This window comes from Balearica regulorum, chromosome 12, assembly GCF_011004875.1.
Source record: "Balearica regulorum gibbericeps isolate bBalReg1 chromosome 12, bBalReg1.pri, whole genome shotgun sequence".
Taxonomy (NCBI): domain Eukaryota; kingdom Metazoa; phylum Chordata; class Aves; order Gruiformes; family Gruidae; genus Balearica; species Balearica regulorum.
In genome coordinates this window covers 8,382,210-8,403,804 of record NC_046195.1, presented here as the reverse complement: position 1 = coordinate 8,403,804, position 21,595 = coordinate 8,382,210, and the positions used below count along the sequence as shown (strand labels likewise).

Here is a 21,595-nt window from a genome sequence, read left to right as displayed (position 1 = left end):
CTTCCCCCCATGTGTAGTGTCAGTTGTGTCACAGGAGACTACTGTCAGTCTCTCGCTGGTCATTTCTAGCCATGGGGGAAACCTGATTGATACCTCTGACTGATTTCATGCTAGCTAGCTCACCATTTTGTCTGACACAAACTTGATCCTGTATACATACTTGCACGTTATCTCTTCCTTCAGTGTGAGTAACTTCTTTGTTCAGTGTCCTGCAGCAGCAATGGATCTCCAGGTTAATTATAAAAAGCAATAAGATATTTCCTTTGTACTACTTTAATTCTATTAACCCACATTAATATCCAGAGCACCTCCATTTACTTCTCAGTTATTATCAGACGGACGCTAGTAAAAGTGAGAGCAGAAGTAGGGCAATTGTCTTTTAGTGATTTTTTTGAGGTGGTAAGGGGGAGGGGGGACGAGTGTCTTCTTGTTCTGCAGCAGGGAGAATAGGTGTTCCAGACAGGTCTGTTCTAAGCATTCATTACTATCCACAGCCCTCTTATATCTGTTTTTCTCTGCATACATTAGAATACTGCAGTTCTAAAATCAGCAAGATTAAATTGTACTAACTAAAATACGTTGTTAATCAACTGTCATGCATGTGACTGTGTATGTGTGCATTTAAAAAGCTTAGAATCATAGAGTATCCTGAGTTGGAAGGAACCCATAAGGATCATCGAGTCCAACTCCTGGCTCCACACAGGACCAGCCAAATCAGAACATATGACTAAGAGCATTATCCAGACGCTTCTTGAACTCAGTCAAGCTCGGTGCTGTGACCACTTCCCTGGGGAGCCTGTTCTAGTGCCCAACCACCCTCTCGGTGAAGAACCTTTTCCTGATATCCAACCTAAACCTCCCCTGTCACAGCTTCACTCCGTTCCCTTGGGTTCTATCACTGGTCACCAGAGGGAGATGATGAACGCCTGCCCCTTTGCTCCCCCTTGTGAGGAAGCTGTAGGCCGCGATGAGGTCTCCCCTCAGTCTCCTCTTTCTAGGCTCAACAAACCAAGGGACTTCAGCCTGTCCTCCTACGTCTTCCCCTCTAGACCCTTCGCCATCTTTGTTGCCCTCCTTTGGACACTCTCCAATAGTTTTATGTCCTTCTTGTACTGTGGTGCCCAAAATTGCACGCGGTACTCGAGGTGAGGCCGCACCAGCGCAGTGTAGAGTGGGACAATCACTTCCCTAGACTTTGTGAGTTATCGCTCCCTAAGCTTGGTGAGTTATACTTAGACAAAGCTAATGGGAAAAGAAAATCCCTTGCTTGCTTTCCATGCTGAAATATTTATGCAAAATCAAACCTGCAACAGGGAAGAATTTAAATATATCTCTTGAGATATGCCATTTCTATTTCCCACTGCCAGGTGAAGATGAGATTCTGTTCAAGCAAGCTATAGGATATGTACCCTATTAGGCCAACTCAAGGAGACCTAATAGAATTAGGTAGCTTTCCAAGCTTTCAGGCAACTCCTCTCAAAGATGTCCAGAGGTGAGAATGGTGTTCTATTAACCTATAATAAATAAACCTCTCAAAGAAGTAATCTGGGTAGGCCAGAAGTGCAGAAAAATGCCTAAGCATGGTGAAGTTATGAGAAAGAATAGCAGTTAATTATCCAGGGAAATTCAATTTTCAAGTTAATGCTAATGACACCTTTTAGAAATCTATATCTACAAAATTAAATATATATTATTAAAATTAATTTGGGCAACTAAAGACTTCATCGATAGACATGGTTTGAAATCTTTTTACAAAGGCATGTCAGAAGCACTAGACACAGGGCCAGGCATCTGAATAGAAAGAGTAAGATAAAATAGAGTTGAGTGATACCAAAGAGAACCAGCCTTCCCCAGAGCCTGCACAGAGTTTGTCATAATATAGTCGTTGTGCATGGCTTTCTGTGTAATTTTTTTTCTGCATTTCCCTTGGATTCAAGTAGTTATGTTAGGCACAGTAAATTTTAGGCACATTCTGAAATGCAGGGAAAGCAGAAGAATTTTATGGAGACTTCTGCGATCCAAATGCGATTGAAATAAATTTGTGGAATAAATCAATGGAAGTGAATGGGTCTTTCAAGTCATTTCAAAGGTCTTTTGATCAAGTACTCACTACTTCTTCTTGTGGTTTTCTCTGGAGAGGGAAACTTGATGGGAATAGTTCCACTGCAGAAACAATTTAATTTCATAGTAGAAACTTTAATTTCTGAATTATGAGTGATCTTCCTTTTGGAGACCAGCCTTTGTCATGTAAAAGCCACAGGTTTATTTACATTTCACGTTATCATCAAACAGGCAGAATGTCAGGAAATCCTGTTCTACTGGCCCAAGTCACTGATACTAGTTTGATCGATTTCAAAGCCTGTAATATTTCTTGAAAGTGCCTTCCTGGAACAGTTTAAATTTCTTGTTCGGTGATCAGGACCCAGAACCACACTACTCTCAGCTGCATTCTTGCTAACTGGATGATGCATCATATGCAGGTGAAGGAAAAACATATTCCTCCTCCTGGGCTGAACTGGCCCTAAGGATGACACACTGGAAATCTGGGGAGTGGCCATCCAGATTCACAGATACAGTGTGTGACCAAATATACATGTGGCTAGGTGTGTGAATCCATTTCCTTCCTAGTATTTGGTCTACCATTAAAGGGGCATTTCCCTAAGTAATATTTAGTCACTGTGGTTGAGCTATTAGTAAGTACACTCCCTACACTCACTCCTAATAACTGTACTCAGGCCCAACGATATCTTCTGCGTTGATTATACTTTACCTCTTTTTCTATTATTTTAATGACCTATTGACAGGGGAAATGAGAGAATTCTTGGTGACAGGATAAGAAGATTTCCTTGGACTGTTGATACAGATAGGTCTGCTAGAATGTTTTTTGGAGCTGGAGAGACCAAAATTTTCCTGATGAAAGTCCCCTGATATCAAGAGTCAGTAAGACCTGATGTTTTATGGTTAAAATACCACCCTCCTCCACCTTATTTTCTTTTTACATGACTTCTAATAAACTTCTTTTTAGTACGAAGAAAGAAAATAAATAATAGAACCAGACTTCCACTTGTACTTTCACACATGTACAGCTCCCTGTCCCAGCTATGCGTGCAAACATGCAATGGGCTGGGAGAATCATTAAGAACTGCTAAATTCCCATATGTATCGTTCTGAGATAGAGAACGTGGAGGCCCAGGTCTAAAACAAGGGAGAAGCCACACAACCAAGAACTTCCGTAGTATCTGTGCAGATGTTCTAGACAAATGCCTGTTTGCTTTGTTGGTAAGAAAAACGTTCCATCATCCTCTGCCCTGAAGCGGGGCTGAAGACCACCACTTGCTATTTGGCCTTATATCATAAAATAGAGTTGAAGCAGAATATAGTTTTTCCTCTTCTTCCTCTTCTATGTTTCCTTTCCTGTGGAGAAATGAAGGTGATATGTATCTCGTCTTCCCCTTTGTAAGCTAAAAGAAGTCAGTCAAATATGTGTAGTGATTTCCTGTCCTTAATGCTACCACTCCCTGAAATATGTCCATTCCTTACACTTATAGGAGTTGCACTCTCCAATTTATTTCTGCCTCTAGAATTTCCTTATTTTTTGCCACAATGACAATACTGAAATCAGTCTTTTGGACAAAATCTATCCTTCCATGTTATCTCCAGGGAGTGGAATATGATTTTAAATGCAGCTACCTAACAATGTAACTGTGGTGCTAATGGTGGGGCGTGCCTGTTTTCTGCTGTCCTACCTACCTTAACCTGTTCAATTATGTGATCTGGCCAAGTCACACCCCTATGTGTACAATGCTGCTGCTCCTGCGCTGCATTACTTTTACATGACATTTACGCTGAATTGTCCTGCTTGCGTGGACTGACTAAACCAAAACCTACTGCTGAAGAGTGAATGACAGGCTTCTAGCATTGCACGTGTGTGTCAGGCCACATTGGTGTGGGCTGTGACCCAGTTGTTAACTGAATGGGAGACCTACATGAAAGAGGAAATGATGAAGATGAATCAAGGGGTGGTACTTTTTCTGCTGAATCAGAACTGGATTGATGCTCTGTATGCTTCAGCAAAATCTGAAGTGATGCTATCTAAATCCCTAAGAATTTGTGATTGAAAAATGATAGCGCTATTTTTATATTCATATGAGGACACGTATTCCTGATAAATGAAACTGTCTTATATTTGTCTCAATATATTTCATATGTCTTAGTTGGTTTTGGTAAAGTCCAAGCTTTTATTTTTTATTTAATAAAATAGAAGACATGACTGTAGCTGTGTAAATATTATGACTTGTAAACAAGCTTGATCAAAAGTCCTTCCAAATAAAGCTAGAATCTCTTTTTCCTGAAAAACATGCTCTTCTAGGGCTTTGCAGCCTTCTTTAAAAACTTAGCAGTAATTTTTATTTCACTATAAATTGCTTTTTAACAGTCTGGGTCTGCAAATCATAGCTACCAGGTATAATCCTGATTTTCCTAACTGCTAAGCACACAAACTGTGTGAAATATACTGACATACATATAGAATCATAGAATGGTTTGGGTTGGAAGAGACCTCAAAGATCATCTAGTTCCAACCCTCCCCCCCCCACCCCTGCCATGGATGGGGATACCCTCCAATAGACCAGGTTGCTCAAAGCCCCATCCAGTCTGGCCTTGGACACTTCCAGGGATGAGGTTTCCACAACCTCTCTGGGCAAACCTGTTCACCACCCTCACCTAAAGAATTTCTTCCTTATATCTAACTTAAATCTACCCTCTTTTAGTTTAAACCCGTTATCCCTTGTCCTATCACTACGCTCCCTGATGAACGGTCCCTCCGTATATATACATAAAGGTACATGGCAGAATCCTGTTACTATTATCACTACCTGATTGGCTTCGATGGACTTGCTCTGTGTTCTTGCCCAGATATGGCTTTGAGTAACTACCCCATTCTCTTTTGTCCTTTCCGTCACTTCCAGAGGAAATGATAATGCATATTGCCTTGTATTATTTATTGAGCTATCTAGCATTCTGTGACTTTATTGATATATAGTTAAAAAGTACTTTAAACCTCAGCAGGAAGATGGACTTTAAGTAGGAAGTAGGACAACAATTAAAAGCAGAAAACATTAAAAGAAACATTTATTGCAATTATAGTCTGTGACTATACTATCAGTAAAGGTGGAATCAAGCTGTTATTGCAGGTAACTCCAGGAATTATTTTTTTTTTTATTCAGTTCAACCATAATGGAAATAATAATGTAAAATGGATACTGAGGGCTTTGCAAAATAAAATGTACATTCTGCATTTCAAACTCCTGGTGTGGGAATTCCTAATTATAGATTTGTATATGTGAGATCAGCAGGGGAGGCTCTTGAGTTTCTGTAGTAATCCTGTATTAGCCATGTACCAAGAGTGTTAAGTGACAGTAAACAGTTATATCGACAGGTTTGAGAAGTGACATGATGCTTGTAGCTAAACCAAGCTGGACATTCAGATAGCTGTATGTGTTACGTTGCTTCAAAAGGGTAACTATAAACCACACTATGTCCAAAGGCAGCAAAGATGTATTTGCCAGTGAAAGATGAAATATTGCTCAAGACAAGAACTGTATGATATTATATATTGCTTTGTATATTGCATATAGGGGGACCTATGACTACAGAATTTGGGGGCTCAGTTTCTAGTATGCCTCTCCTAATGAGCTGTTTTATGAACCGTTAGCAGGCTAAAATTTTTGTGCTAGATGTAATACCCAAAAAAAGACAGCATGATGCTGAGCTAAGTGTATGCCTGTAGGATACAAGGGTGAAAGCTAGCACAAAAAAGAAACAGCTCTGAGGAAAAATAGGTGATCAAGCCCACAGGTCTTACTGAGTCTGGTTCTGAAATATTTTACGTGCATCTGTCCATTTGATAGTCTCTGCTGTAAATGGGTTTCATGCCTTAGGGATGATGAAGGCAGAATAGATTTTAATCCCCCTGGAAAGTGAAGGCTATTAGAAGTTAATTATAACACCTCATTTTTGTAGCGATACAAATGGGACTTTATAACCTTAATGACCACAGGTGTGAGTTCTTGTTCAATTTATAACTGCAATTATTCCCAAATCCCACAGGATTAATATTCCAGTTGATCAAGTGTTATTGGAGTTTTTCTTTCTCTGGACTCTGTCGGCAATTAGCCTGAAGATGGAGAGGAGATTTTGATGAAAAAAAAATCAGCCTTTTACCGTGCCCACGTTTAGGCAGTTTGTTAAGGTAAGACCAGGCTACCCACTCCTGCAGGAATTCTTTTATAATCTGCTATTCTGTGAGGGCAGACCTACTTCCTACTCCATGTACTGTATGCTCTGTTGCCCATCTTGTGACCAAGGGCTTTACATGTAAAGGCCTGTTGATTCTGTGACATCCTGTTTCATTTTTCCCACAGCATAATGATCTTTGTGCCTCCCGGGAAAAAAATATTTCAGTAATGCTGCTGGTAGGGAACAAGCTAGTAGGCAAAAAAATGAAGAAGGCACCTACACTTTAAATTTCTTGCAGTTTCCATGTAATTATATTAGCTGTTTCACAATAGCTATTGCTCTAGATATTCATACTATAGTGTCATCTTGTAATTAACCTGCTGTGCCTTTGGATCATTGCATTCACCAAGTGCTGGCAGGTTTTGAACTGAAAGCTCAGCATCCTGGTCAGATTATGTTCTGCCACCAGATTCTATATTGTCTGTGAGCAGTCTGTATGACTGTGTATACCTTTTGTGTAGTCTGTACAACTGTAAAAATCAGTAGAATACTATTTTAGTCAAACTAATTCCCAAGTAGTGATTTTCTTTCCATTCCCCCATCCTGTTTCTGTGAGCTAGTGCCATGTCCAAACCACAGACAGTATGAGATGCTTACAACAGCCTACTGTGATCCTTGCAGGAAAAAAGAGCTGTAAACTGTGACAAATCTACTTCAGACTGTGTCAGAACCAGGGAGGTACGGTCATGGGTCCTGGCAAAGAGGGACAAGCTGAAACCGAGCCAACGTATCTCTCTGATCTCTCAGGGAGTGAAAGAGGGAGTAGCTCTATGGATTGTCACTTCTTGGCTTAAGTCTCCATTGGAGATGAGAGAGAATGGCAAATGTGGAATAATGAGCTGCAGCCAGAAATGCATGTAAATTCTCCCAGAGATCTGATTATTGTGCCTTATTGTCTCATGCTGTAGCATACAGGAAGGGAGGTCCTTTCCCATGGTGTGGCACAAGTTTAGTCTCTGTGCCTGTTCTCAGAAAAGCAGTTCTGTTTGTGCCTTGCAGTACTAGACAGCCCTGCGTACACACCTTTTCCCTGTGGGGAATGAAGTCGAGAAGGCACAACTTCTCACTAACCAGGAGAATCTCACAGGAACTCTTTCCCAGCTGAAACCACAAAGGCCACCAGCTGGCTGCATACCAGAATTTAAATCAAGACATTTCACCAGAATGACCAGGAACAAGTAATGACCACTGGTAAGGGACAGCCCAGCAGGTAGGCGACATACTTGTGAAGGAACATGTTTCTGTTGTTCAAGATAAACCTCTCCACCTGCATACCCACTCTAAAAGCATTACAATGAGGAGTTAAGACAGTGGATGATTCATATGGAAATGCAATCAAGACACCTTTGCACAAAAGAAATCGTGCAACATGTAGCCAATCTTGAGAGAAACCCAAATACAAGGGTTGTTCTATCTCATTTGCCTTGGGCTATATCACCTTCCTCAGGTGGAGAAGAGAATAGTAGCTGGGAAAACAACACAAAAGATGCTGAATACTAAATTCAGACCCTTCATTCATTCCTCTGGGCCTGGGCAATGCTTTCTTCCTCTCTTTCTCAGATCCTTGTCATGTTGATAGCTCAGTATGTTGCCCTGGGGACAGAGAACTGAGAGGCAGAAGAGAACAGACATTGTACACGGAGGGTGAGGCACTGGTGGTTCAGTGCAATTTCCATCTTTCCAATGCAAATTACTTTCCTCTCTTCAGCATTCTCCAACTCAGGAACCAGTATATAGCCATATGATCATGAACATCGTAATGGGCAAGGACATTGCACAGCCATAACTGTATTCTCATTGTCTTAATTATTTCAAGGTAATTACACAGAGACAGAGGATAAACTATTTCAAAAATGCTGTTATAGGTGTTTGTTCTGCAATTTCTTTCAAACAAAAGCATCTCCTTTGGTTGTAACTCCTTTGATTACCAAGGAACATACTGCTCACGATAGATGCACAAGGCTGCAGATGAGGGGGTGTGTGCAGTTAGGCCTGTATACAGCAGTGTAGGGTTACAGTGTTCCCTGAGCCCAGATCCCGGAAGAGCTGAGCATCTCAAATGCTGAAGTCCACATCTGCAATCTGGCTCAGGGCCAGCTAACTCCAGCGCACCAGGCTCACCTTGTTGGACCTTTGGCGCCAGGGCTTACGCAGTCACTCACCCATTGAGCTGCACCAGCTTTGTGCCTCTCACCCAAGGCTGTCTGGGATCTGGGTGCTTTCTGATCAGTCTGGTACCCATTCCTGGAGCACGGCTAACAAACCGGGTGACTCACGAATCGCAGCTGTGGGAAGGAGTGGAGGACAGCGTCCAGCTTGTGTCACATCGCACTCTGGTTAGAGCCCTCGGAGGTGGGTACTGGAGAATAGGACTGACTCCCATTTCCACTGCCCGGGAGGTGGCTGAGTGACACGTGGACCCGTCTGGGTCTCCTGTCAAAGTCCCCTTCCCCATGCTGCAGCCCCAACACCCAAAATTCCCGGGAGCAGAGGGAATGCCACCCAACATTGGGACCTCAGCGTCCTAAGGACAAATTTCTCAGGGGCGGCGTCCCACAGCGACTTTGCCCGGTTTCACCCCACGCAAGCAAATCGGGCGCTTTCGTAGCACAAAAGCCAGCGCGGAGACACAAGGTCCGCGGGGGTGTGGAGAAGCGCGACGTTGCGGAGGACGCTTGCGAGGCTCCGCTTCCCCCTCCCCGGCCCGCCCCCGCTGGGGCAGCCCGGCCCCTGCGGCCGCCCGCGGCCATGTGCGTGAGGGCGGAGCGGCGCCGCCGGCCAAAGGGAGCCGCAGTCAGCGGCAGCCCGGCGGCCCGTGGGGATGCTGCGGTACAGCTCAGGGCTCACGGTTACCGCCACCACCCCCCGGAGGCCGTCCGGCGACGGCGGCCGCGCCCGGCGGAAGGTGCGGGGGGCAGTGCGGGGGAGACGGCGGGGAGGTCCCGCGGGCGGTGTCGGGGGGGGGGGGGGGCGAAGCGGTGGTGTGGCACACACAAGCCGCCCACCCCTTATGGTTTACCTGCGGTTGTTGGTTTGGTTTTTTTGGTTGTTGGTTTGGTTTTTTTCTGTCTTCCCCTCTCCTTGCTTGTTTTCGGTGTTTTCAGGTGAACTTTGCGGTGGTGAGAACATCCTTTTGCGCGTTCGTAGTAGGTGCTGGGAAATGAAGAGCTTTTGGGGTGTCTTGCAAGGTTTTTGTTAGTGCTAGCCCCTGACTGTTCCTCTGGAAACTTGAAGGTGTGATTGTGTTGGACGCTTTCCCCCCCGGCCCCTATTGAAAAGCGCCTTCATATTTACAACTGAGAACCTGCCTATCCAGACTCTATCTATGAGGAAGCTCACTGTAATGATTTAGATAGCAATAGTAATTTATTTTTATAATCAATTCGTCAAATACAGAAATACGATTTACTGATGGGTTGGTTTTTTTTAATTTTCAGAAATGAGATTAAATAATAACGATGCATTAATCTGTTGGGAAATGCTTCTACAAAGTTGATAAAACTCTGGCAGATATTACAGGAACAGCTCTACAGCCACCCTGCTTTAAATAGCTCTTTTTTGCTGCTGTAACCACACTGCTGTCATTGTGAGTGCACATTCCACGTGTGAAGAAATAAATCAAAATAAGTGATAAGCTTGTCCTTGCAAAGAAATACAATTGTGTGATCATAATGCTTTTTTAATTACTTAGTGATTGTTTTGACACTCCAAAAATATGAGTTCATAATTGAAACAATGAAGAATGTCATGTTGCCATGTTTTATGGGATAACATAAGGGTCAGGCTTTTCCACAGAAAAAAATCCCTGGCCTTCATAAAAATGAAATTGCTCATGTGTGTGGAAAAATTAAGATGACTTGGAAATCATAGCTATATTGCCTACCTGTCTTCTGGGTTCCCATTGAGTTTTCCTGTTTCAGTATTTCTTAGCAAAGTTAAAGCTAAGAGAATTTGCGTTTAGGTGATAATTTTCTTATATTCATCCCCATGATATATTTCTTGGGGATGATGTATAATGATACATTCTCTTAAGGAAACTGTTAAAAGCCTAATTTGCAAATAAAACCCACTGGGAAGCTGCTGTTCCTTTTTTTAATGAAATGTGACTCCCTTACCATGAGTTGTCAAAAGAGGGGAGGAAGACAGAGTAACTGCTGAATAAATGAAAGATGTGTGTCACATTCCTGTGTGCCTGTGGTCACAGGAAAACTGCCCTTTAATTGTGTGGGGAATCTCATAGCAGAGATTTCATAAATGGAGCAGGCTAATCAACAGATAAATGACCAAAGAAAGCAACTTTCTTCTTTGCTTTTTAGGACTGACTGAAATTAAACACCCACTCCTTTTCTGCTTTCACCTTCAAAAGTCTAAAACTACCGTTGGGTCTTAGGCAAAAGAGGTGATTTTTGTCCATTGAGCTAGTAGGTTAGCAGATAGTTACTCAACTAATGTGTTATCCCCAAAGCATTTTATTATCAGACATTAGAAAGATCAAAAATATTAAATTCTCGTGATGTTAATTCTGAAGTTGATTTGAAGCTAAATCAATATTGAACCACATCTTTCTTGTGGGGGTATTGTAAAAATCTTAGAGTGGGACTGGTTGTTAGTAGAAGAGCTGGTATTTTTCTATTGCCATACCAGTAACTTTGGTTATTCTATAAAAACATTGCTCATTATTTTAATGCTAGCTCTGTAATTACTTCAGTGCATAGTTAACTATGATCACTGCCTTTCTGGGTGCTTTTGGTTTTAGAAGGGTGGAAAAAGGCTGAAGAACATTGCTGAAACTGAATCTGTCATCTGTATTTGTTTTAAGTTGCACCGTAGTGATTTCAGTAGGATGGTAAACATGAATGTGGATTGTGGATCTGAGCCATGAATTCTTAACATTTTTAACTAACCTAGATTGGCTTTTTTCTTAACTGTCATATTGCAGTAGCTCTTATCTATGGTGTTCCACTAGCCTCTTAGAAATTTGGTAAAAGAGCATGTCTTCACTTGCTAATTTCCATTGTCCTTAGTAAACTTTTGCTGTCTGGTGTTGTGTTGCGCTGAACCTGCCAGTCTTTGTTTTCCTGTCTGCATATTTGTTTCACAAATCATGTCAGATGAACTTTGGAAATACCACTCCTGGGTTGTTGGTGTCAAAAAGCCAGGAGTGAATATAAAATGTTGGCACAATTAAGATTACTTGTATTGCTGGCTTGCCAAAGCTGCAGATGCTGTAAATCAAACTAAAATCTAATGGTCTAGAAAACCTGATACCTGGTATTTTTTTAAAGATACCTATTTCTTTTTAAAAGTTATGCTCACAGACTTACAATGTTGATGACATAAAGGTAGGGTGGAAGCCTGGTTTTCCTCACTTGTTCTTACCATCAGTCAGCAGTTGAAGGAAATTGAATCGCAGCCTTTTCCCTGCTAGGGGAGTTCTCTTTCATTCTTCTCCCCGCTTTCTCTCTGCATAATCCAATTTGTTTCTCGAAATTACTCCTCATCCTCAGTTGCACATTATTCTGCCACTGTTTGGCACTGAGTTGAGGCTCTTCCTGTTACGATTTCATTTCCATTTTAAGGCATCGTTGCAGCAGTGTTTTGCTGTTGGAAGAGGGCTTGCTGCGATTTCCATGTGACCATGCTGATTGGTGCGGTCAAGTAAACTTGCTGACAACTGGTACGCTGTGTTGTTCCTTTAGGAAGCACTGCATAGTAGTAACGGTATAGGTACAGTGTTCATAATTGCTTCTGAGGGTTAAAGGAAAAAGCAGTGCCAGTTGTTTTTCCCTTCTAACCTCTATAGTGTTCTGGAATTCTAACAGATTGGTTTGTAGTTCTGTTCTTAGGTAGAACATCATCCGTGGCCCAGGAGGAGCAGGAGTGAATGGCTACTTTATACATTTGTTGCTGTTTCCCCAGGGATGCTGAGGAAGTCCTATTGTTATAAACAATGGCAAGAGTATAGCCTGTATAAGTTTGTCCTAGCAAGGAACCTTGCCACTGCTGTACAAGCCTCACTGGGCATGACTTCAAGGCTGGAATCCTTAGATGATTGTTAATGCCACCCTCTGTTTGGCATTTGCATGCAACTGGCTGCAAAGTAAAGCATTAAAACTTTATTTTGTGTCAGAAATACTGCCAAAAATATGATACTGATTTGAAGTGTTTTAAAAGTAAGGCGCTAGTGTGGAAATGAGGAAGTGTGTGAGGGGGGAAAGTGATTCAAGAGAGTAGTAGAGAAGCAAAGTGAAAAGAAAAGGGCAAGAAAAACAGTTTAAATTATAATAGCCCTTTGTACAGTGGCTTTAGTCTCAACAAATTACTGTTATTAATTTGTATTTCCAACCTAGTTGTTATGATTTGACTGCCATCTGTACTTGTCTCCTGTGATTTCCTTCATAGTAAGCCTGTAACACATGAATTGCTGTAACGTGACAGGCAGTCATGATTCACTAACTGGTATAGAGGTACTGGGATAAATACTTATTTACAATCACTATAAGTATGTTGGCTATAATTAGTCCCATACTGACTAACAGGCAAGCCATTTGCCAGCTTCAGAGGGTTATATACAACTCCATTTCTCGTAACTTTGAGTTGCCAGCCATTATCTGTTTCTATTAATTTGAGGTATTTTTCATGTTTTCTTCTAACAATCCTTTCATTCCCTTTAGTCCAGTTTTCCTTCATTTGAAATCACTGTAAGAAAAAGTTGGCCTCGTCTATCACTTCCTGCACAACATAAATTCAGTTTCTATTTCCTATTTATGGGTCTGGTCTCTCTTTGTTTGCCTACATGGAGGAATGCCAGACTCTGTTCCCTTCTTGTTATAAGCAGGCATGTTTTAAGAGCAAAGAGCCTTGCTAAGCTAATAGGAAGAAAGACCAGAGGAAATAGAAATTAAATAGGTGAGAAAAGGTGGTATTGATTACCTTAGGAATCAACAGGCTCCAAAGTTGAGGAGTTTATTATTAATATATCTTGATAACTAACTTGTAAGCAGCAAGCACCTCCAGCTTCTGCAGTATATGGAGAGAGTTTGGTGTTCTCAGAAGAACAAATATAGCAGTCAATCAGTGTCAAAAGCTAATGTGCAAGGATTCATCATTTCTAAATGCATTTCATTGTTTCAGAATTCTTTAGCAAATATGAAAGCATAATCTGCTTTTATACTACATTTTTGGGGGGGGTTGTCACTTTCACTGTGGCTTCTTGTTCTACATTTGTTAGCATACGGCTGAATGATGAATTAATGGCAAGGGGCCCGTTGCACAGAAAGTAGCCTCCACAGATGTGTCTAAAGAGTAGGTTATATTTCACCTAGATCTTATTATAGATTTCCCCCCCCCCACAGCTCATATATTTAATGGGAACTTTATTTGTATCTCAAGACACTGTTCCTTACTGGTAGAAGGCCTTGTAGACCTAAAAGACCAAACTGAGACAGGAAGATGGAAGGCTATATAAAGTAGCATTTTTTAATACAGTTTCCAGCATATGAGAGTCAACACTGTTGATTTGTCTTCTCAACAGATTTAAAGAGAAGCTGGAAGAAAAACAGTGGGGTTACTGCAGATAGTTGCAGATAGTTCTTCCAATTGCTTTTACTTGGGAAGAAGAAGAAGTTAAACTTGTTTGAAAAATTGAAAAAGGTCCATTGTTTGGAAATGGAAAATGGGAATCCTTGTGATCCTGAATAGTGTGCTCTGAGGAGCTTATGTGGTAAAGAGCCTTGAAAGTGAAGTCAAGTTGGCTTAATTGATGAGAGAGACAGTTGGAAGAAGTGAGTTATAAAATGATAAAATTTGGAGTCTATGAAAAAGACTTTGCTGCTGTGCTCTGAATGCCTGGGAGCAGAACATGATTGCCATTTTCAAGGCAAAACGAAGTGCTGTAATGATCAAGACATGAGCTGTGAGCTTGGGCAAGTGCAATGGAAAGGTGTATTTCAGAGAAAAGGTACACATTCAGCATGACTGGAAGTAAGTAGTTAGGAGAAACTAGAGAGATCTAGATCAGATGGAATGCTGGGCTACAGAAGAACAGTGGTAATGGCCCACAGTAATCATGAAAGAGATATTTTAGACATTTTGAGGAAGAGCTTTCAGAGCCCTGTTTGTTGTCAACAGACAGCTGGGATTTCACAGGAAGGTATTGTGCAGCTTCAAATTTCAACAGACAAGTTTCTCATTTCATCATTTGCTATGCTCTGTTTAGGACTTCTGGTTGTTTTCAACAAAAATGTTGCATGAATAGGACTAAGACTGAAAGTTTTAACCAAGTTTCTAATATGAAATCTGTTGCTTTAAAAATATCATTACACTAAAGATCTCTCAGACAAAAGCAAGCAAACTGCAATTGGGGATAGAATGGTATCAACCCTATCGGCCTATTTCCTCAGCAAGAGGATGGCTTTTCTGAAATCAGATAGGAAATACCTCTTAAATTTTTTCTAAAGCATTTTGAAGTTTAGTTTTTACAAAGAACTCGCATGTGTCAGGTTTCAATAATATTCACATTCAGTGGAATTGCAGTACTGAGGTATCCTTGGATTAAATACTTGGATATATACTGAACAGAAGAGAGGCATTCACTCTCTTTGTGACTTTGTGTTTCTAAAGAATCTCTTCTGAGGAATAAAAGTATGCCAAATCTGCAAAAAAAAAGCCCTGAAAAACTAGAAAATTATGTTCATTGTTCTGTTATCTCAGCTTTCAATGTCATTTATGAGTACATAAGAACATGTTGTTGATTGAAAGGATTTTTGCTATTTCAGTTATGTAATTATGGGGATGCCCTTGAATTATTTCATGCCAGCTAAAAACTCCTCACACGTTTAAAAAATAATCTTTTGTCAGCTAGGTGGCAAAAGGTAGAAAATTAAAACTTGAATGTTAATACAGCTTATTCTGTAAAACAAGTTATTAAAATATTTTTTGTAACACTTAAATCTAAAAGCAAGCCTTTGTTTTTCTTTCAGATGAATGTCTGTAGGTTACGCTTAACAGTACCACCTGATGAAGGCTCACAGCCTGAACAGGGAGCAAAGGAACCTGAAAGAAAGAAAAATGTAAGTTTTAAGAATCAAAGTTCCACAGAAGGTGATATTAGTTGTTTTGGGAGCCCAAAGTTCAGTCATCTTGGAAGACTGAAGAACATGTGGAAGCTGAACAAGTCAGCTGTGAGCTTTGGGCCTGAGCCTTGAAGTTAGGGTTAGCAAAACTGCATGTAAAATAGGACGGTAGTAGAGAAACAGCACAAACATTGTAGGTAATTTGTGACTGAGGTACCTTTAAGACTTGGTTATTTAATATTTATATATTAAAGAGTAGGAAACTGCTATCAAGAGCAGGATCTTGCATTAAACAGGATCCTGATCCTCACTTGAAGGGGATTTTATGTTTCATGTAGGCTTAACAGTGTGCAAGATTTGAGTTTTAATGTGTATGGGAGCTGGCTGGCCTGGGACTTAGATGTTTTGCTGTGTTGACTAATTTTGGTAATGGGCGATGTACAATAAGAAATACGAAATAAAGAATTCAAGATTTTTCTGAAGTGAAAATGATTTGAAGGTCATGTGTGTAGAAGGGTTTAGAAGGGTAATTTTTATGTAGAAGCAAGTAGTATGCACACAAAAAAATCTTACAGCTGCTTTGGTGCAGAACTTGTTCTTTAAGAGCTGTTTTGGAGTGATACATGATGTTTAATTTGTCTTAAGGATGGAGTCTAAAAAGGGAAGCTGAACAGGCTCCACATTTACACTTTTGATAAACCAAAATCAAACAACAAGTTGGCTAAGTTTACCAGACCTAATGTCTGAATAGCAATATGACAATAGAAAGCAAAACAACAATAGGATTTATTTGAAACAATTTCTTAGTGGTGCTCAGAAGCAAAAGTAACTGTAAAATGACTCAGACAAACATTTTAAAGCAATAAAAATAAATGCAAAGTAAAATGGTCAAGATAAAGATTCCTTATCAGATAGTTCTTGTGCTGGAATCTTGTTTAAACTCAGCTTTTCATACACTGCTCTGGCAGAGTAATAGGTCCTTGAGGGTCTATGAATGTTACTTACAAAATGGAGTAGAGAGACCTTAATACAAGCTAAATTTGGGCCAGCATTCAATAGTAATTATTCATTTTGTACAGTGGTGTCTAGTTGAAGCACTTAGAGTAGCTTTCCCCACTACTTACTCTGTCAGTCTCTTGTCAGTTTGTGTCTGATTGCAGAAACTCTCAGACTGGCCTAAGCGTATGGGCCCGTTGCCTTGAGTAATGTAAGTTTGGTTTTGAGGAGGGTAGGTATTTGACTCATGGCTTACTCACTTTACTGTGCTGAGTAGTGTAATAATAAGAAAGAAGTGTGAATGATAAGGGCATGGACAATTTGTAGTGACTGTCTTGTGTGACCATTTTTTTTCTCTGTGGGTCCTTGTATTTAATGAGAGGTATATTTCCCCCATAATACAAGTAAAGGCAAGTAGGTTTTATATCAGAGAATGCTAAGGAGAGGATGTGAAAGGTAATAAATACATTATTGGGCTCATCTTACATTCCAGTATATAGCACAGTAATTTTTAGAGACGGGTCCTTTTTAGTTGAGACCCCATAAAATGGTATGTCATTTAATTATTGTATGTTCTGAGTAGTTTTTTAAAGTTCAGTACTTCTACACAATTTAAAGACTTTTAGAAAGCACACATACAGCCTTCAGAGCTAGATGGGATATAATTAGTCAGTTTCATAGCAATTAGAAAACACAGGGTAATTGTGCCATCTATTTGTGTTTTATGGTTTTTGTGTAATTAAAAATATAGCCCTACAGATTGTATAGTCATAGTGCGTAGAAGCAGCTACAAAAAAAAAATCACTGATCGTGAAGTGTTTTTTTCTCATGTCTTGGAAACAAGTAATGTATTACCTGTAGATTTTTATTGTCTTTGTAATGTATTGCTTTATGTATTTGAATTAGTTACACAGTAACTTACAGTGCACACAGGACTCTGAGTAGTCAGGCTGTGATACTTTCATCTTACTGCAAAATTTAATTAAAAAAGAAAAAAACATCTTCTAAAAACAGTGATCAGGTATCTCTGCTGATCCACCCATGTTCCACTGACTCAATGTTAATAAAAAATAGGTTTTACAAATGTTAGATGATCCTCACACAGTCCTATGAGAACTGAGCCCTCTTCTTGGAAATAGGGATGACAGAAATTAGGCAACTGTTCAGTTTTCTGCCTTGCACTTCACAATTTCAGGTCAAAAAATACAGCTTCACCATGGATGAAATGTAATAGCAGGTGTCTTGTTGGAATCTAGAGTTCTGTGCTGTCTTTAAATGCTGAGTATTAAGAAAATGGGAACATGGAAAATGGTTTTGGTATTTAAAATATACTCATGTGATTTAAAGATTACCCCTGCAGTTCATTTCTCTGAGACTGTACAGCTTTTGCTGGGGCACTTGGATCAGGCAGCCTGAGCCTGGCTACCAGCTGCTCTCCTGTTTCAGCAGGACAAGTGCTAGAGAGAGACTCTTCCCTGCCTCTGCCTGCTGCTGGAGACTGAGGATAGCAGAGACCTTGCTGTGTGAAAGGGAATGCCAGAAAACTAAAAATACACCATGGTGTGACATTTGGTTGCAATCTCCTCTTTCAAATCTTTCATTAGAAGGAGGTGATTTTGAGCTGCCCTAATGTGAGATAGTGATGGCTTACTGACTATTTGTTATTTGTCTGTATCTTTCTGGGGCTCAGTACCATTAAGAGATGTTTCAGTTGCAAAATCAGCTGGTGAACTGCACAGGAGTTCTTGTTAGCACTGATCCTCCCAATAACTTGTTCTGGAGCTTGATGTCAGATCAGAACTGATTCTTTATTGGTTATGTTAGTAGCTATTAGCTTACTGTTTTTCATTGTAGTCCAAGTTGATCAGAAAATGTATGCTGTATTTAATTAAATCCGTATCAGTGCATTAAGTTTCTAGATTGACTTTTTTATTGCTAAACATCCATGAAATAAAAATGAACCAGCGTAAGACATTAGAACAAACTGATGGAGCTGGGCAGTTTTGTTGCAACAAAATTGCTGCAGACATCACTGTACTAGGATGGCTTCTCCCTATCGTTTGTGAAAGGCTGGCAGATGGTACACAGTTAGAAGTTGATCTCAAAAACTGAAGGGGGAGTGAGCTTGTGTTCCAGTGCGTCAGGCTGGATTTTTATATTCATATTTAGGCTATGAAAGAAGCATGTTAGAACTGAAGTCACAAGTAGAGACTGGTTGTTTTGTTTGTTTGCTTTTTACAGGCTAAAAGCCTACTGTTAAATATCTCTGAATTGCTAGCACTTTAGGTAGAGAAAATCTGAAACTATCCTGATTTTGTTCCATTACTTCTGTTAATGATAGACAATGGATGACAGTAGTGTGAGGCTGTTTACCGTGAAGTACAAAGGAATATTGTGCTCGGGGATTGCATGCAAAATCTGCATGTCCTGAAGCCTGTCTTGTCTTGCATAATAAAGGGCTACCAGGCAATTGTATTGTCCCTGTTTGGGACTGGGCTTATTTTTATCCATCAGTCCCTTTCTTCACTGTCATGGCTAAATTTGGAAGCGTCATTGAAAGCTGCAGCTAGGCATTTGAGGGCAGAATATGGAGATATGTATAGACAGATTTTTCTTTTTTATTTTGACACATGGACAAGAGACTGAAAACGAGATAACTCTCTAGAAATTTGTGTCACTTTCCTGTCTGTATGGCTCAACAGAGTTTGAGCAGTGTTTAGTCTTAAACTCTCTAAACTTTGGCTGTATATATCCTCAAACTCTTTAATTTTCTTATGTTTTTCAAGCATCACAACCAAGAGGTGAAACTCTTTATGCTTCCTAAGCAGGAATACAGATGCTGAGCAAATATTTTTTTTCCCAGCAAAAAAAATAGTCTATAAAGAAGCCAAAAGGGGAATTTGCTCCAGTATGCAATGGAGAGAATCAAGTAGAAACTTGCGTCAGCCCTGGATCAAAGAATATGAGTGAAATGAACATGGGGCTGTTGTGCACAATTGAATCTAGGACAGTGCCTGTTTGCTCTGCTGCTGCCAACCCACTCCTCCAGCATAGCAGAAGTTGTGTCATAACAAATGTGGTTCACCTGCTACAGGTGGCTGATGCTAGTGTTTCTCAGCCTCTCCACCACTGACTGCTTGATTTTTGATGTGTACTAATTAAGTGACACCTTCATTAAAAACAGCACTACATGAAGACTACAGAAAGAATTCCACTGACTTCTGTGGTTACTGCTGTATTTGTTGTATTTTCTTAGTGTATAAATATTGGTGTTCTGTATACAGATTTCATTGATTAGATATGACTTTGTATAATCCCTATCACTTCTGTTTTTTGAGATAGGCACCTCAATTCTACATTTCAAGGAGCTTAAAAGTTGGAATGTGTTAAACGATGCTTCTTATTTAGCATCATTAATTTAAGAACACCCATGTCTATGTCTTGGCATCTTTTCCCCATTTTAATACTATTTATATATGAAACATCCCTAAATGTAACATGAGTTTCATGGGCTGTAGAGGAATATGAAAAAACATAGAAACATAGCTACCTGTTGTTAGAGCACAGTAACTTTCCTTGGTGAGCTCAATATTATAAATTTATCATTTTACTGAACAGAAAATATGTAACCTAATTAACAATATATATATTCAATATATTATATTGTATAACCAGTGAACAAGCAAAAGGTAACTGGGTATTTCAGAAATCTCTGGAATGTGGCTGTTGAGGAAAAGATAAAGCCTCACTTAACTGATATCATTCTCGTTAGAAGGCGTTTTAGGTGGTGTAGGTAAACAGAACATCATGGTTTAGAAAAAGTTTAAGGCCATATGAGTACTAAACTCAGAATTGTGCTAATCATTACATTAGATGTCCTTTTTCCTCAAAATAAGATACCTCTTCTGTAGTTCTGCTTCAATTTTGGGGCAGAGAGAAAGTATAAAGTATGGGGCTATCTAACTTTCATTTCAAAAACTGGTGGAGATAGATTAGGAAGGAACCCATCCCTCAGTGTTATTTACATAATGCCAGTAAAACCATGGGCAATTCAAAACGTAGCTAACAACTTATATTTAAGGTTTGTTTTTATAGTGTCTTTGCTTTACCCGTTTCATGCTACTTCCTTGGACAGAGACATAAACAGGATGCATGGCAATTATCAAGACTTTTGCAACCTTGGGGTGTAGGCTTCTCTTTTAAATATTTGTTAATTAAGTAAACACAGTCTGTGTTTCTTTACTACCTGCTGTGTGATCACACCAAGTGCAACATGACTGTTGCTGGAACATAGACAAAGCATGTTCATGGAGCTGCTATAGTATTTGTGTGCATCAACATGATGTGTTCTTGCTGTTACCTTGGGCTGTCATATAATTGACTATAGGTACCAAGAAATATTCACAAATATTATTGCTTAAACTAAGTCTGCCTTTTCAGATCAGCAGTTCCCATTAGAGGGGATTTTGATCACAACTGGGACCAACAACTGTGTTCCAGTGCAGCAAGTGCGTAAGCAGGTGGGGAGCAAGACTTCCCTGTACTCTGGAGCTGGCTGATATTTTGACCCTAAATAGCAATGGTTAACTAATCTAATGAAACCTTCCATCTTCAAGCACTTTTGTGGTTAGCTTTACAGTATTTACTTGTTCTGTTATCATCACTGAGATGCCTCACTGCAGATCAGAGTGGAGACAGGTAAGGACCTTCTCAGAAAAATACCTGAGTTCTGATAATGGATATGTAGGGGACATAGAGGGGAAAGCAATGAAAAGTATTTGACTTAAAAAAAACCAAAACATTCTGTAGTCCTTGAGGATGTGGAAAATCCAGGATTTGTGGAAGAGGAAACATAGGAGAGAGAGGATGTGACAGCGGAAGAACAGAGGCCAAGGCAGAAAAGGAAAAAGCACTGAAGGGAGACAAATAAACAAAGGTTGGTGGAAGTAGCTTAAGAGAGGAGACAAACTGGCAGAAAATATACTTGATGCAGTTCTGTGGAGCAGTTTGAGAACTGAGCCATTCAGCAAGGCCTCCTTTAGAGGCAAAGGTGTCGCTTCTCTGACAAAGGCATCTTGGGAGTCTTGTGCAAATATAGACAACAGGCAAGTTTTAGCATTGTTGCAAGAGACATGTGACCAGTCTGGCTTTGTGCATACTTAATCCTGCATGTACTGCCCATTATGATGTAAATTTAAGTCTGTTTGTGAAATACATGCCATGAGCGA

At 40.1% G+C, this 21,595-nt stretch overlaps 1 protein-coding gene across 4 annotated transcripts in view; it reads left to right on the top strand.

Moving 5' to 3' along the window:
• Nucleotides 1-21,595, top strand: part of MYZAP (myocardial zonula adherens protein) — a 77,389-nt gene that overhangs the window by 6,043 nt on the left and 49,751 nt on the right. The window contains exons 1-2 of one of the 4 annotated variants that reach the window (XR_012837366.1): nt 9,022-9,202; nt 15,279-15,368. Coding sequence is in view for 3 of the 4 variants with exons in the window: in XM_075764055.1 (XP_075620170.1) it covers nt 9,119-9,202; nt 15,279-15,368 (174 nt within the window). In the remaining variant the exon portion in view is untranslated. Of the gene's footprint in view, nt 1-9,021; nt 9,203-13,526; nt 13,603-15,278; nt 15,369-21,595 lie in introns of those variants that run through there. The other 3 variants (XM_075764055.1, XM_075764054.1, XM_075764056.1) reach the window with 3 other exon arrangements.